This window comes from Pelecanus crispus, chromosome 10 (genome assembly GCF_030463565.1).
Source record: "Pelecanus crispus isolate bPelCri1 chromosome 10, bPelCri1.pri, whole genome shotgun sequence".
In the NCBI taxonomy this organism is placed as follows: Eukaryota; Metazoa; Chordata; class Aves; order Pelecaniformes; family Pelecanidae; genus Pelecanus; species Pelecanus crispus.
In genome coordinates, this window is record NC_134652.1 from 17,661,034 (window position 1) to 17,675,710 (window position 14,677).

Consider the following 14,677-nt stretch of genomic DNA (forward strand, 5'->3'; position numbering starts at 1 on the left):
ATTTGGTTAGTTAGGTATTCTGTATAATTATGATGCCCTTCCTAAGATCCATGGTAATAGCTTTGTAATTACGTAGCTGAATGTTCCACCTAGACAGCTCACAAAATTACTTACTGTGACTTTATATTTAAAAATTCTAACAATTTAACATATGCCTGTCCCATCCTCTGAGCTCATCTGCAACAACTAAATCTAGAGTCTCATCAATGTAATAATAAAATCAAATATGCTTATCATCTTTCTAGAAAGATCTCACATATTTAATGCCTGAAGATGAACTGAGCTTCTAAATAAAAAGGAAAACTATTCCTTCATCCTAGGCTGCTCAGAGGAAAATGTAGTATTTCTAGGAGCTAATGCATCCCTGAAGGGCCCAGTGAACCAACCTCCTAAGAGGGTGAGTCTTCCTGCAGAGTGCGCTGCCAGAAGCCATCCTTTTTAAAAATGAAGCTGCAATGAGTCTCTGTAGGTCCAGAGGAAAACAACAGAAAGCTGGAGTGTGAATTTTGAGGTATGTCCAAAATTCTTCAAGGATCTTCCCCCCCAAAAAACCCTTTAAATTCCAGTTGAAAACTCATAAGCCACCCTTAAGAACTCTTACATACCCAGGAAGACCAATTTTATGCATTCTCTGGCAGAACTTTCTGCATTATGGCAAGTGCTTGACTTGCAATAAGGAACTCTGAAATGAAGCAGCCATGTAGCACCGTCTGAAAAATCTAAAAAGATCCTTAAAATAAAAACTTAATTTAAATTAAATATAAAACCTAATAATTAACATTGTAACAAAATTGTGTTGTGTTTCTTATATAAAATTCAACTGATTTAATGTTGTTCCCTCATTATTTATTTTTGTTGTGCTTTTTCTGTTGTTGACATTTTGGCAAAAGATACATTACCATACAAGGTGTAAACTTGGGTAAAACTTGGAAATTTTAAAATGAGATTGCTGATGTGGATTTTGGAATACACAGAAAGTATACTAGCAAATTATAAGCAGTAAATCCTTTACAAATATGGTTCTTAATCCTTGTTCTTACATGGCATCTACTGGACCAATAATGTTTGAAGTTGTCTGCAGATTCATTGTGTTTTCTGAGGCTTTTGCAGAATCACCTGTTTCAACTGATACTCAAGTTGCTTCAAAGGATTTGTCTGAAGTCCTCAAAATATCAAGAGTTAAGTATTACGGCCCTACCAAAAGGTGCAGCCTGAGTGTATGGGAGATTGCTAGCTAATCCAACTGTGTAAAGAAAGGATTTTGTCTTTTATCCAGAGCCACAAGGTTACCCACTAGAGCCACTACTGATGCTACCAGAAAAGAAGGATACCTTCATTTTATATTCTATTTCAGGTAGACTCTTGTTTAGGAATGGTAGTGCAGTGATTAGGGTGATTCCATTTTTATGTGATTCTATGTTAGGAATGTTCATCTAAGTGCCAGTAGTTAATGGTTACCTGTGACGGGTATTGCTGGCTTGACCATCATGCAGTATAGGAGACTGAGCTCTTGTAACTTAAGTGCTAAAGATCTCTTCAATTTTAAGGACAAATAGTAGGAAGATAAGTAATAGAAATATATGCCTATGTCTTCATTTTTTACTATTCCATGTGACATCTGTGTTTAATCATTCAGTTTTTAGACATTTATTTTAAGATTGCTAAAATAGGTGTCTACATTAAATAAGTGGCTCAGTTTCCAACTTTGCTGTCTGCAGCTCTTACATATGTGCAGAATTTTTTCTTGTTTCTCAAAAAGATTATAATATCATTTCCATGCTCAATGTTCTTTTATTGCAGATGTGAGTCACCTGAATCTACCATGACTGTATAGTTTTTTAAACTCTTTTTCTTCTTGCTGAGATTTTTTACAAACCTATTAACTATATACTGGGGATGTAAGTAGAAGTAGGAAGTTCCTTTATTCAGGGAATTCATGAGTTCTCAAAAGGAATTTTAGACACTTCTTGTAAAACAGAGAAATAAACCAAAACTTTTCTAACTGCATTGTGTAATTCTATTATAAAGTTTTCAAATACTCCCTCAAGAGTAATTTTTCTCTGTGTGTCCATAATCTTTGAAAGCTATTCTGTCCTCTCTGTTATAAAGGCTAGGAAACATTTTCATACATTTAAGTCTGCATTTTTGCTCTTGACGAATGTCTTATTTGTCCTTGTGCTCATGCTGGCTATTTGCTCACACAACTCTTCTTCCTCCCTAGATGCTATTCCTCTGGTATTTTTAAAGACAGCAGGCACAGCCTCTTGTTTCATTTTGCTAGACTAACAAAGCTAAACTCTTTTACTCTGCACTTGTGAAACAAATTATTCATTCTAATGGTGACCCTATTAACCACCCCCTACACCCATTCTATTCTGGACTGATTTTTCCTGAGCCCTGTTGATCAAAATCGTGTAGCATATTTCTAATTAGGCCTTTAAAATCAGAGTATTTCCCTGTCTAATGGAAATGCATCATCTTGTATGGTCTGGACTGTATTTGCCTTTTTTTTTTAATTGTTAAATCATAGTGGCTCTGAGTCATCCTGTGATCAGCCAGTGCTTTCAGGTCCTTTTCCTTGTCTGTTGCTTTCCAAAGTTGTCTGTTTCACCAGCTTATAATAGAAATTCTCATTATAAATCCGTAAAACACATGATTTTGAACACTGTCTTAGGTGACATTCCTCTTTGTTTCAAGGTCATCAAATGAAAATTGGAAGTCCCCAAACTGATTTTCATAGAAACTTTGGATATATTCACTCCAGCTTGTCTTCCCTTTTCTAAGTAAATAATTGTATTATCAATTTTAGCTTGTTCCTTATTCACCTGACACTATTTCTCACTAATTCTCAATATCTCAACTCAGCTAACAGTTTTCTGTGTAGCATCCAATATTTTATTGAAGATCAAAGAAATTAGGTGAATTGTATTGCCTTGCCTAGAAAAACAGTTATCAAGGAGAACTATCACATGGGTCTGGCATTATTTACCTTTGGTAAACCTACCCTGTCTCCCTTTGTGTTATCTTTTTCTTTGATTTTTTTTTTTCCTCTTTCCCTCGTGATATCAGATTAACAGGTCAGATCTTGCTTGTAGAAGTCCACATACTTTCTTTTCTAAGAAAAGGAAAATATTACATTTTCTGACCGTATTTTCATGGATGCATTAATAATGAAGTCCTAAATGCTGACCTGTGGTTTGGACGAATAATGCATGAATGCATAAGCAACTTCCATGCATCACACTGGAACGCAGAAACAATGACATAGTGGTCCATATAGAAGTGCCTAAAGGACACCACATTTTCATGCAATTTACCAGTCAACTCTTTTGACTCATTAGAAGTGGCCTGTCTTTGGACACAGAAGCAGACAAATATGGCAGCAGCAGCTGTGAGTGATGCTGTGAACTGTGCAATAAAGTTCTTCATTTGTTCATAGGTCTATACCATTATCTACATGCCAAACAGTTCACTCATTCACCCTAACTGTAGATCATTATACACAGCAGTCATCATTACTTTGTGACCAACTGGGTAGATGAAAAGAAAAATTACAATTGTCCTTTGATGTGAACGTGTCAGTTCTTTCAAAGATTTGTATGACAATATTCAGCTCTTACTGAATTTTGCTTTGACTTTTGTGGTAATTTTTATATTCTTGTTCTTAATATTGATTCTAATATTGTCTCCATGTAAACATCAACAGTTTCAGTGAGGTTAAATAAAAAATGTACTACCTGATTTTTTTTCTAGTTTGCTTTAGCTCTACCTCATTCTTTCTATACGGCAGCTTTACTTCTTTCCTTGTCCTTTTTTTAATATAGATCTGAAGAACTTACTGCTGTATGTAAAATGTTTTTGGCAATTATCATTGTATTCATCCATTTCTTGGAACTTAAAATACTAATTTGTTTCACTGATCCATGGGGTTTTTTTCTTTTTCATAGGCTTTCTGATTATACTCATTGTCCTTTGTGATCTGCTACTCCATTCTTGATCCTGTAAGTCCCATTAACTTCTAACAATGAATTTCCTGAGTTTACCAAGTTTTCAAATTTGAAATACAAAATTCTAATATGGAGACTACATTTATTTTTTACTTTTATTAGAAAAGGGTTACTGACAATCAGATTTTCCAAGATTATTTTGTATTAACAGCTTTTCTAAAATTTCCATGTTATTTGCTAAAACATTTCTATAACATGACTCTAGAAAACCTTTATTATTAATTAGTGAGAACTTTAAACACACATTAACGTGCTTTTCTACCTTTTCATACAACTTGCCTATATTTCTTGTTGATGCCACATTTTCACAATGCATTAAAACGGCATTTATACCTGGCTAGAACAAAGATATCTTGGTCTCTGTACTTAGGTTTTCAGATATTGAGATGCATGTGGACTGCAGCATTACTACATAATGACTTTATCACATAATAATCCTAACATGCTTAGCAATTTCATTTCAATAGCCAGGTGATTTTATGTTGCATTTTTGGAAGTACTTCTTCATTTCTCTCTAGGAATCTATATAAATTTTGCTTTTCACTTGCTAGTCATCTCTGAGCCTTTCCAGACTTCTGTTTAAACAGTAGTCTAAAAAGGGTAGTTAAACTGTGACAAATCAGGAGCAAGGTTATGTAGGTAAGTTAACACATCTGGGGATCTCCAACTTTCCTTGCTTGGTATCCTCCCATTTTAAAAGAAAAAAAAAAACCACAAACCAATCCTATCTCTTTTAGGACCTGTCAAATTGTGTTTGTCATTGAGTATGTGTCTTGTATAAACATATTTCTTCAAACTGGCATTGTTTCAATTCTTTTTACAGAACCTTTGTTTGGCATTTTCCCAGATAGCCTAAATTTTGGGGTGGTTTTTTTCTGATACTTTTCATATCAGAAAGAGATCAGTACTCATGTACAGTCTACCTAAAGCCTCACAGTGCTGGGCCAAATGCCCGTCCTTATCTCATATATCATGTGTTGAGATAATTCCAAAGGAGTATTATTTAAATATCTACCAGGAGAGACAGCTGAAAAGATAATTTTGCACTTCTTTGTTATGTTAACCACCAAGCCTTTAACATAAACTCCAAACTGAAATCTTCAGTTGCTTCTAAGGAACTGCTGTCTTGTTTGAGGGCCTAAAAAAGTCTATTCTATATGTATAAATACTTTATTTGCTTGGTTTTATTGTGATGACCACACTGTTAATCTAGTCAGTAGATATTTAGTAATATAGGCTATCACCTGTAGAGCTTAGTTTCTACTTTTTGTTTACTGCTACTGTAACTTTACCTAGCTTGTGCCTATTTTGGCAACACCCTTGGATCTTTAATAATATAATATTTGGCATCTTGCATCTGAATCTATAAAACGCCTCATCAGATTCTTTAAAACCTGGAAACAGTGGAGCTGCTTTTCCAGTTCTCTGCCAGGCGCTCAGGTGATTTCATTTACTACTCTTTTTTTTTTTTTTTTTTCCTCCCTCCAGTTTTCTTCTGACCTCCTGTTAAGGTGCTGGCTTTTAAGTTAAGGAAATTGCTGACTGGAAAAATATACCTTATGACTGTTCTGAGAACTCAAAATTGGAGGCTTTCCTATGAAATATATTTTATCTCAAACAGAAATACTGTGTTTGAACTCAAAATCAATCTAGTATCAAGGCATGCGCAAGGGAGAGCTACTGAAAATAATTTGATTTGTGTCGTTTCACAGTGGTTACCAAGTATCTTCCGTGATAATGATTGTCCTGATAGTGGGTATGGCCTCTCAATATTATGCTAAATTTTAGACAAGTAGAACAAGATAATGGGGAAGCAATGTCAAAAATGGGAGCAGGTCTCTTTAAAGAATCATGAAAGTAGAAGGGCCAACATATCACAAAGGCACCTAAGGCAAGAGGCTGTCTTCCCTAAACACTTAAAAACTCCTTGTAGATGCTAGCATTGATTATAAGGAATGGACTGCTGACCAGAATAATACTGCCTGGGGAAAAACTTCACTTTAAATCTTTCATTTTCCCCCTAAACGTTTTTAATAAGGGTCACACATGCATGAGCTGCAAAAATGTCAAGAGTCTCAATATCCTGAGGACCATTTCCTCTTTAGAATTAGGTTTTCCATTCAAATTTAAAACTTTTGGGATCCAGTTGGATTTACTTGTGCTGTTTCTGTTCGTCAGATATTTTGAAAAACTCCACACACAAAGAAATTAGGTCTGAAATGGAAACAAAAAATGAAACTTCAAAAGTACTTACAAAATTGTACTTTCCAAATTATGATTCAGAGTGTTCAAAACAACCTTTCATTTGGGTTTTTGGAAGGTTTCCTGGGTTCCAAGAAGTCTTGGAAGCCAGGAGTCCTAGGAGCCCCCCCAGAAAATCCTCTGAGCTGGTTTAGAGCTGATAAGCCCTCTCTCCCCAGCTGCAGGTCACACAGCAGATTTTTTTAATATCTGTGCAGATGACATGGAAGAGAACCGAGAGGTTTTGAAATTTACATCATTTCTACCATATTTATGCACAAATGGGTGGATCTCTGTGGATAGCTTTCATTTTAAAACACTGCCATTTTCCAGTAGAAAAATATTCCTCAGAAAAACCTACAGTATGTTCAGGATTTCCTTTTTCTAATGAATGCCAGTCCAATCCAGTTAATAGGACTAAAAGTGAAATTGAGTCATGAAGGATTATTGACATTCTGTTCTGAAAACGCTCACAGAATGTCTAAATCCTAACTTAGTAAATTGCTGACATAGACTCTAAGCTTTTCCAGGGAAAATATGAGATGCTAGTGCTGACCTGTGTCATTGCAAAGCTACAGCTCCCGTGCAGGATGCTTGATGGTGGTTCTGTCTCCAGTGCGCTTTCTTCTGTCTTAGAGGTGGAGCAGCTTCCTGAGATGCTGCCACTAGCACACTCAGAAATGTCAGTTCTTATGTGATGTGGCAATACGGTGTCCAAATAAAATGTTTAAAAATGAGATGATTTATGTGGATTTTGAAACATCTGAAACACAGTCATTCACTCAAAATTTTATGTTACTGTCATTGGTTTTAGTAATAATCTGTTCCCATACTGTGTTTCATCTCCAGACTCTGGAGCACCTAACAGAGCAAAAGAAATGCCATCTTTTTTATTTCACACAGTGAGAGGGAAACTGAGGCAAGAGTGGGAAACTTTCATCACCACACATAAGATTAGCATCATCCAGAACTGAGCCTCCAGCCAGGCTCCATCCATCCTCTACCACAATAACAGGGATTGCCTGAATGCTCAGATCATCCCTCTCCTGTGAATAATGACTAATGCTATTGAAAAGAAGATTCTCACATATCTTAGATGTAAAAATTGTCCACAAATATTTATTCATATTTTTAAACAGCATTGTGAATGTGTGGGCACTCTCAATGTGTGCATTTTTCATTAATTGCCTAGCACAGGAGCTTGTTGGCAGGCATGTTGCCGTAGCAGACAGCTTGATGTTTAATTCCGAGGAATTTCTACGTAAAGTAAATATTTGATGTGCAGTGAGTAGTTTGACTTTATGTGTATATTTGTCCAGTCAAGGAACAGCCCTGTCGCTTTGCCCTTCGCTCCACCAGACTGTCTGCACTCAAAAGAAATTGTTTGAAATAACAGGTATACATAGGGCAGTATTCACAATTAAATTGTATCCCAGGAAGTGACTGTGGATGTTATTTAGTGAAGATTATTAAATAGTTAATATTATGGGTATTCATATTCTTGGTACATTTGGAGGAGACAAATAGGGAAAAACACTCTCCTGAAGTCTAATGAGGAAATAATTTTCTGTAAATGTGTCTTTTTGTCATGTAAGTAATTTGATGTTGCTGCACGTGTGAGATTTGCTCGGTCAGCCCGAGGAGTGCGACCAGCCCACACTAAATCCATTTGTAGGCTGTGTACAGCTTTTCTTCACAATATTTGACTTTGCCCCTGTGAGGTGAAGCTGTACTCTGTGGGTGAGACTTGGGGTGCCGTGATCGGGTTCCCCTCTTTTATAATGTGAGGGGCGGCCATCACCTTGGCCTTTCCCCAGCTGTGCGACCTGTCGTCAGACCTGCACGCCAGCTCCCTGTGCTTCAGGTGTGTGCAGCCTCTTCTCTGCGCGCCCCAGCGCAACTGCCAAGCTCTGTCTACGCTATTCCTTTTTCCCAATGGAGAAGAATTAGAGAACCACAATGAATTAGACAATTTCCCCTTAGCAAAAGTGCTAGAAACCTGTTGTTTTCTCTGGCCTGTGCAGGACTGCTTCTGTCAAGTCATAGCACATTGTTGCTTATCCCAGCGCCTTTAGCTGTTGGTTTCATTATCATAAGCTTATTCACATGCTTCTAGCTTTCTCTTTTTGTGTATAATTAGTAATTAGTGTAATTTAATATGTCATTGTTGTTGCTTTTTCCAGCACAGAATAATAATAAAAATTCAATATAAATATAATCACATTGTAACTTCTCTTACACTTCTGTACGTCTCCAGATAAGACCTCAAGAGTGATCTGGGGTTTGACAAATGACACTTCTAAAAATTTCCGTATATATTTATTGCTAACAATTTTATGGCCAAAATGGTATCATCAGAGGTTCGGCATATACAGATAATTTGGGATATCATAGAGTAATATATGTCTTTTCAGAAGTATGAGATAGAGCCCATTGTGACAGCTTTAGTGAATTAGGCAGTGGAAACAATCTAAGGAAGGGTGCTTGATGTTTAGCTCAGTTAATTCCAATTAAAGCCTTCATAGTAATTCTAAAATCTGATGTAGAAATGTCCTGTTGCTATTTGCTCTGTTTTTGCTGAGTATTTTTAATAAGTGGCACCACCTAGATTGAATACTTATTTAAAAAAGGAATTTTTGGTGTTTTTATTATTAAAATCACAAAACTTTTCCAAAATATACATGGTAAGAAAGAGAAAATTTTACAGAAGCTTTTATCTGTTAAGCATCCCAATGACATCGCAGACTACTCATGCTTTTCTCCCATATTTATCATGAGGTCACTAGATGCTTCTCATATTCATTTTAGTTCGCTGATTTCTGTTGTACCTTATATCCCGCACATGCATATTTGTCCCAGCACATGGACATATATTAATGTCATGTTTGTTTACATGATTGTGAAGATTATTGTTTTACTTCTTAAAGAGGTAGTGCACATGTGCTATGAGGAAACTGTGTGATAATCTATGTAAATTATGTGCACAGAAGCTATACTTTGCCCTTGGGGGAAATGCAAATTAGAACATTTTGTAGTTTGTTTGTTTTTAAATACATACACTTCTCACTTCAAGGCTCAGGACAGACTCCCTGTTTATTTTCCCATTGCTCTTCATTTGTTTTTTCTTGTAAATATCTCAGCCTTTAGTGATTAGTTTGCTACTTTGGCAGGAAAAAAATGCTTGATGAGTGAAGTCCTCAGAACGTAATGTTTGGTGTATTTTATAGCTCTGCTGTAAGGGAATTACCTGCTTGTAAAAGGGTGTATAACACACAACTCAAAGCCATTACAGTGATCTGACAGCCTTCATTCATTTTCTCATTTTTGTGCCGTCTTGTTTTCTGCTGTTACATTAGCGCTTGTAATATTTTTTAATCCTGCATTACTAAAACACAGAGTTAACTGATTTTCCTTTTATGATGAAAGAAAAACATACTGTGTTGTTTACTGCACTTGCAGTTCTCTGCTGATGTAATTTTTGTATTAATAAAATTATTTTTATACTCTTTAAGTACCCCTTCAGAGAAATGTTTTAATGTAAGTTGTCTGATTCTGTTTTAAGTGAAGGAGAAAACCTGGTAGAGGTTGTCTCTTTAAATCAGATCTGCAGTGTTGATGGACCCTCTAGCAGGCACGGTAAGAACCATTCTCACCTCTGCAGCAGGGAGCTTGACCATATAGACTCTCACATTCAATCAAAACGTTTTCCCTTTTAATATGCACTGTACCAATCCTATTCCCATGGTTACAGCTCGTGCTTCTTTGGTTGCTTCCAGTCTGTTGGAAAAGGAAGGCAGCATACATTTCTTGTACAGGAGTTTAAAACATCATGAAAGCAACCCTGTTGTGATTTGCATTTTAAATGTTTCTTTTTTTTTCTCATTGTACAGAATGCTGTAGCAGTAGCTTCAGTTCATTTGCCACAGTCTGTCTTCTCTCAGTCTTCAGCCTGGCAATCTGTTGATAACTCCACTTGCAAGCTACAGTTTATTGTCTTTCGGAATGGAAAACTCTTTCCTAGCACAGGAAACTCATCAAATCTTGCAGATGATGGGAAACGTAGGACGGTTGCCACACCAGCTGTTTTTGCTAAAATAGGTGAGGAGCTGTTATGCGTTATTTCCTTTAATCTAAAAGCTACGGTATACTTGATTATGTAGAAAATAGAGGAGTATACAGTGTGCTGAGAGGCTGGAAACAGTTTCTTTCTTTAGTACAAATGTTTGTAATTGTTCCTATCTGCATGATTTTATTCAAATTATCCTGCAAATAAAGAAATGCACTTGCTGTATGACTAGAATGCAAATTTTGGACTACTGTTTGTTGACAGTGTTCTTACAGCTGCTTGTTTCTTAAAGCACGGTGCTATAGGAAAGAACCTTGTTTTACTCTTTACAATGAAAATTGCAATGTTAACGTCCTAGACACTGATAAAAATAAGGCTTTTGGAGTGGGAATAGTGCCCTGTTGCACATATCAATACTCACCAGTATACTTTCTGATACGATGGATGTAAAACAGGTGTCGTTAAAGGCTTTTGTCTAAGTGTGATATATTGTATGTGCTAGTGAGCCATTATTTTAATTAATTATTCACCCAGGCAATTTTACTAATTTTATTTGATACTGAATAGTGCTCTCATTTCTATTAACATTTTTAAAATGTTTAAATGTGACTTTCAAAGTGCAGAATTGTCTCAGCTATTAATCATACCATGAAACTGAGCTGTTTCTGCAGTTATATGGGCAATAGTGTAACGCTGGTTGTAACTGAAGAATCTGAAACAAAAAAAAAGCTGCTTTGTGAAGGATGATTATATCATTTGGACACATTATGGGACTGAAATGTTCAGATTTATTTACACTGTCGCAAACTTTTCTGAATGTGAGCACTACCATTGATTTTGACCATTAAGAGTATATGTCTATTGCTTTTTTCCCCATAGTTTAGTGTATCTGATCTCTTTACACAGCATTCATCAATAAAGGGTTTTCCACTCCATCTCTCTGATTCAGTTTGTTGCTTTTGCAGATGGGTGCAGTTTTGGAAACCTCACCAGCCCTCTTACTATAGGGTTGAGGCACTTTGCACGGGGTATAGACCCCATTGCAGCCTTCTGGGATTTTGACCTTCTAGATGGACATGGAGGCTGGTGGGGAGAAGGGTGCTACATAATTAGTTCTGCAGGCAATATTACCACCATTCAGAGTACACACTTCAGTAACTTTGCAGTGCTAATGGTAAGTATATGACTTAGCAAATATACCTATATTTCTCTCTCCCTTTTGCCATACATAGATATTATTTTTACATGCGTCTGTATCATTCTTACTTGTCAGTAACTGACCTTCTGCTTTCTATAATGTTTAGTATAAGACAGTCTTAAAGAAAGTAAGTTATTTAACTGCTAGTAAGTGAATAAACCTGGTGGTCGGTTTTAATATCCAGAGACAGGCCTAATCAGAAATGACATTAAATTCAGTCTTACAAATGAAAGTTCCATCAAGGAACGATTAGTATGTAATGGTTATAAATTATAGGACAGGGTTTAAAAATGTATACTCCTGTGTGCTTTTACATCAGCACATCTCAGAGGCTGGTCTGCTTTTGTTCCTGCCCTGCACTGTGTTGATCATACTAATTAGTTGCAGGCATACCGCAATGTTGAATCATTTAATAAATGGAGAGGAATAACATCTTCTGCTCTTTTAAGTAAGGACAGTGCTGTCCTTGTTGATCCTGTAGGAGTTTTAGTTTGTATGCCAATGCTGATAGCCTTCTTACGATGTTGCTGTTCATGAAGAAAAATATTTCTGTGCAGTGCTAACATATCAGCCTGCTTTGGTTTGTTCTCAGTCACACTTACAGTTCCCATTGCAGTTATTTAACTGTCCTGCCTAACAGAAAGTTACGTTCATGAAAGCAAAAATATTATGCATGCAATAATGACCTGTTATTACTCAGGGAATAAAGGAAAGCAAACAAAAAATTACAGGTTTCTAACATATATAGGTGAGAAAATGTTCGCACCATTGACAATTTTTTTTTTATGAGCCAGTTGTAAAAAGATTAGCCAGATGTGTACTATTAATACCAGATTGATCCTGAGTGCTGGTGCATTATTGCACTGTAGCTGCTGCTTGTGTATATTACAGAAATGTTTATAGTTGAGTAAATAATGTATTGTGTGGATGTGTAAGGGACAGCAAACATAGGCGACAGGAATTGCGAGGACGTGTGCAGAGAATACCAATCTGCTGCTGTCAGATGGAGCCCAGATGGCAGCCAATCATAGCACAAGGCTGTGGCACCCATGAGTTAAATGTGGATATTATCGTCCACTTTGTAAGAAGTGATTTCCTTCAGAGTTACTTGAACATTTTTTCACCCATTCCAGAATTGTTCAGAATTTAAGAGCTGTTCCTAAGATTTGACGACATCAAATATACCTCATTTTCTGCAGCTTCTATGAGTTCCTTTTTTCCCCCAGCCTCTTGTTTCCCCAAATGTGAAACACAATTTTGCTTTGAGGATGCATTTCTAAATTCATTAAAGAAAGCACCTGTTGACTTTGCAGGTGCCACACCCAAAATGGCTTCCTCTTCCTTCAACTGTTTGGGTTCAGCCTGCTCTTCTTAAACTTTGGGTAGTTATTAAATGTTAATTAATTACTTGCAAACAACCAATTTCATGGTTTCATTTTGTTTGCAAAAATCTTATACTGACATAAGGGCTACAACTGGTTTTTTGGTTGTAAAGCCAAATGCACATTTATCTCTGACAAGATGTAAAAGATTGTTTTTTCTACAACCCTGAAGGCAACTGAGGCACCTTTTACTGCAGCTTTTGCATCTGGTATGTAATCCTGCTTTAGGTCTTGTGGTTTTTTTGTTATGGTAATTCAACTTTGCTTTTTTCCTGTGTATATCTTCCATTTTTATCTGTGCAAGACAAGAAAATAGAATCTTAGACTCAACCTTGCTTTGCAATTGATATGGTAGCAAACAGTGTGATATGTTCCTTAGCTTATGTTTCACAGTCATGTTTAAGAAAAAAGATGCCTGACCTGAAGTCATTTTAATATATATATACACACACACACACAAATGTGTCTTCCAACAGCTGTCGGAAAACTTTTGTAGCTTCATCATGTGTAATCATTTTCATTCAAGTTTTATTTCTTAATGAGTGTTTTGTGGCATAAAGTCAGGGATTGTTTCATTTGATAGAGACTATGCTTCTCTGGACAGTTCAATTCTCCTACCAGAAATGAAAAATATTTCATTGTTCTGTTTAGCTATTAATTTATAATACGAACAATATAAAGTGCCTGTGTGTATCTTCTTAATTCACACCTGAGTGCCTAATATATTTTAAAATACTAACAAACTGACAGGAAATTTAAAATAGCTAGCATATGGTATGCCAATGAAATTAGCTACAATATCATGATACATGTTATTAATCTAGGATTAAACCATAAAAATTTCATAATTGATTATTATATTTTGGGGTAACAGCAGAAAACTAAAGTAGCGTCTGTAAACTGAAGAGCAGTAATAAAGCAGCAGTGATGAAGGTTTACATTATCATCAGAATAATGTATATCCTGCTGTGGAACAAGATAAAGTAGAAGCCTCAGTTAATCCAACTGTCCATTTTATAGCTAGTACAGCACATAATCTGATTTGTCATCTTTTAAATAGTAAGACAATGTTCCTTGAACAGCTTTTATAAAAGTTATTCCTGCCCATGAACCATAAAAGGGTTAAAATAAAGGTTTCATAGAGTCCTTTTTTAGAAAGTCAGTAATCAAGGATTTATCAACGATTGATAATTAATAAGCATGAGCATACTTCAAGTGAGAGGATTCATGTAGAGCCATTTCATTTCTCTCTGTGACAAGTGATGTCAATGACAATATAGTTTGGAGGTTGGCTTGCAAAGGAGGAGGTATAAGCTTCTTCCCTCACACTGCTCTCACACTTTCATTCTGCTCTGGGTTGGGCCAGTGGATGGAAGTAAAATAGTAGTTTCAGACTTAATATAGCATTATCTTTTTCTGATCAGCTTTTGAATGGTATGTCCTAGGGGTAAGAGTAAAATACTGTGAACTAAACTCCCAAATTATATTCTTGCCTTTCCCTTCATATACTGTGTGTTTAGACCAGTCCCCTATTTTGTCTTCTGTTATATGTAGGAGGAAGAGACACAGTTACCCTCTAGCTTCTTTTGGAGGTGGCCAAAGCCCTCTAGGGTCTTGAACTATGAACTGCTGCAACATGATTTTCTGTTTTAGAGAAAAATTATGAACTTATATATTCTGAAGCTTTGGTATACCTAATTAGAAGCATTTGTTCCATAAAGTATTTATATAGAGTATTTGTGCTCTTTTGTGAACTGAGCTGTATATCAGTATTTTGAATTTC

At 36.1% G+C, this 14,677-nt stretch overlaps 1 protein-coding gene across 1 annotated transcript in view; it reads left to right on the forward strand.

Annotated features, from left to right (window-relative positions):
* Nucleotides 1-14,677, forward strand: part of LOC104032468 (adhesion G protein-coupled receptor A3) — a 285,114-nt gene that overhangs the window by 222,693 nt on the left and 47,744 nt on the right. Inside the window, exons 13-14 of the mRNA XM_075717669.1 lie at nt 10,139-10,346; nt 11,280-11,488. Coding sequence (XP_075573784.1) covers nt 10,139-10,346; nt 11,280-11,488 — 417 coding nt within the window. The remainder of the gene's footprint in view (nt 1-10,138; nt 10,347-11,279; nt 11,489-14,677) is intronic.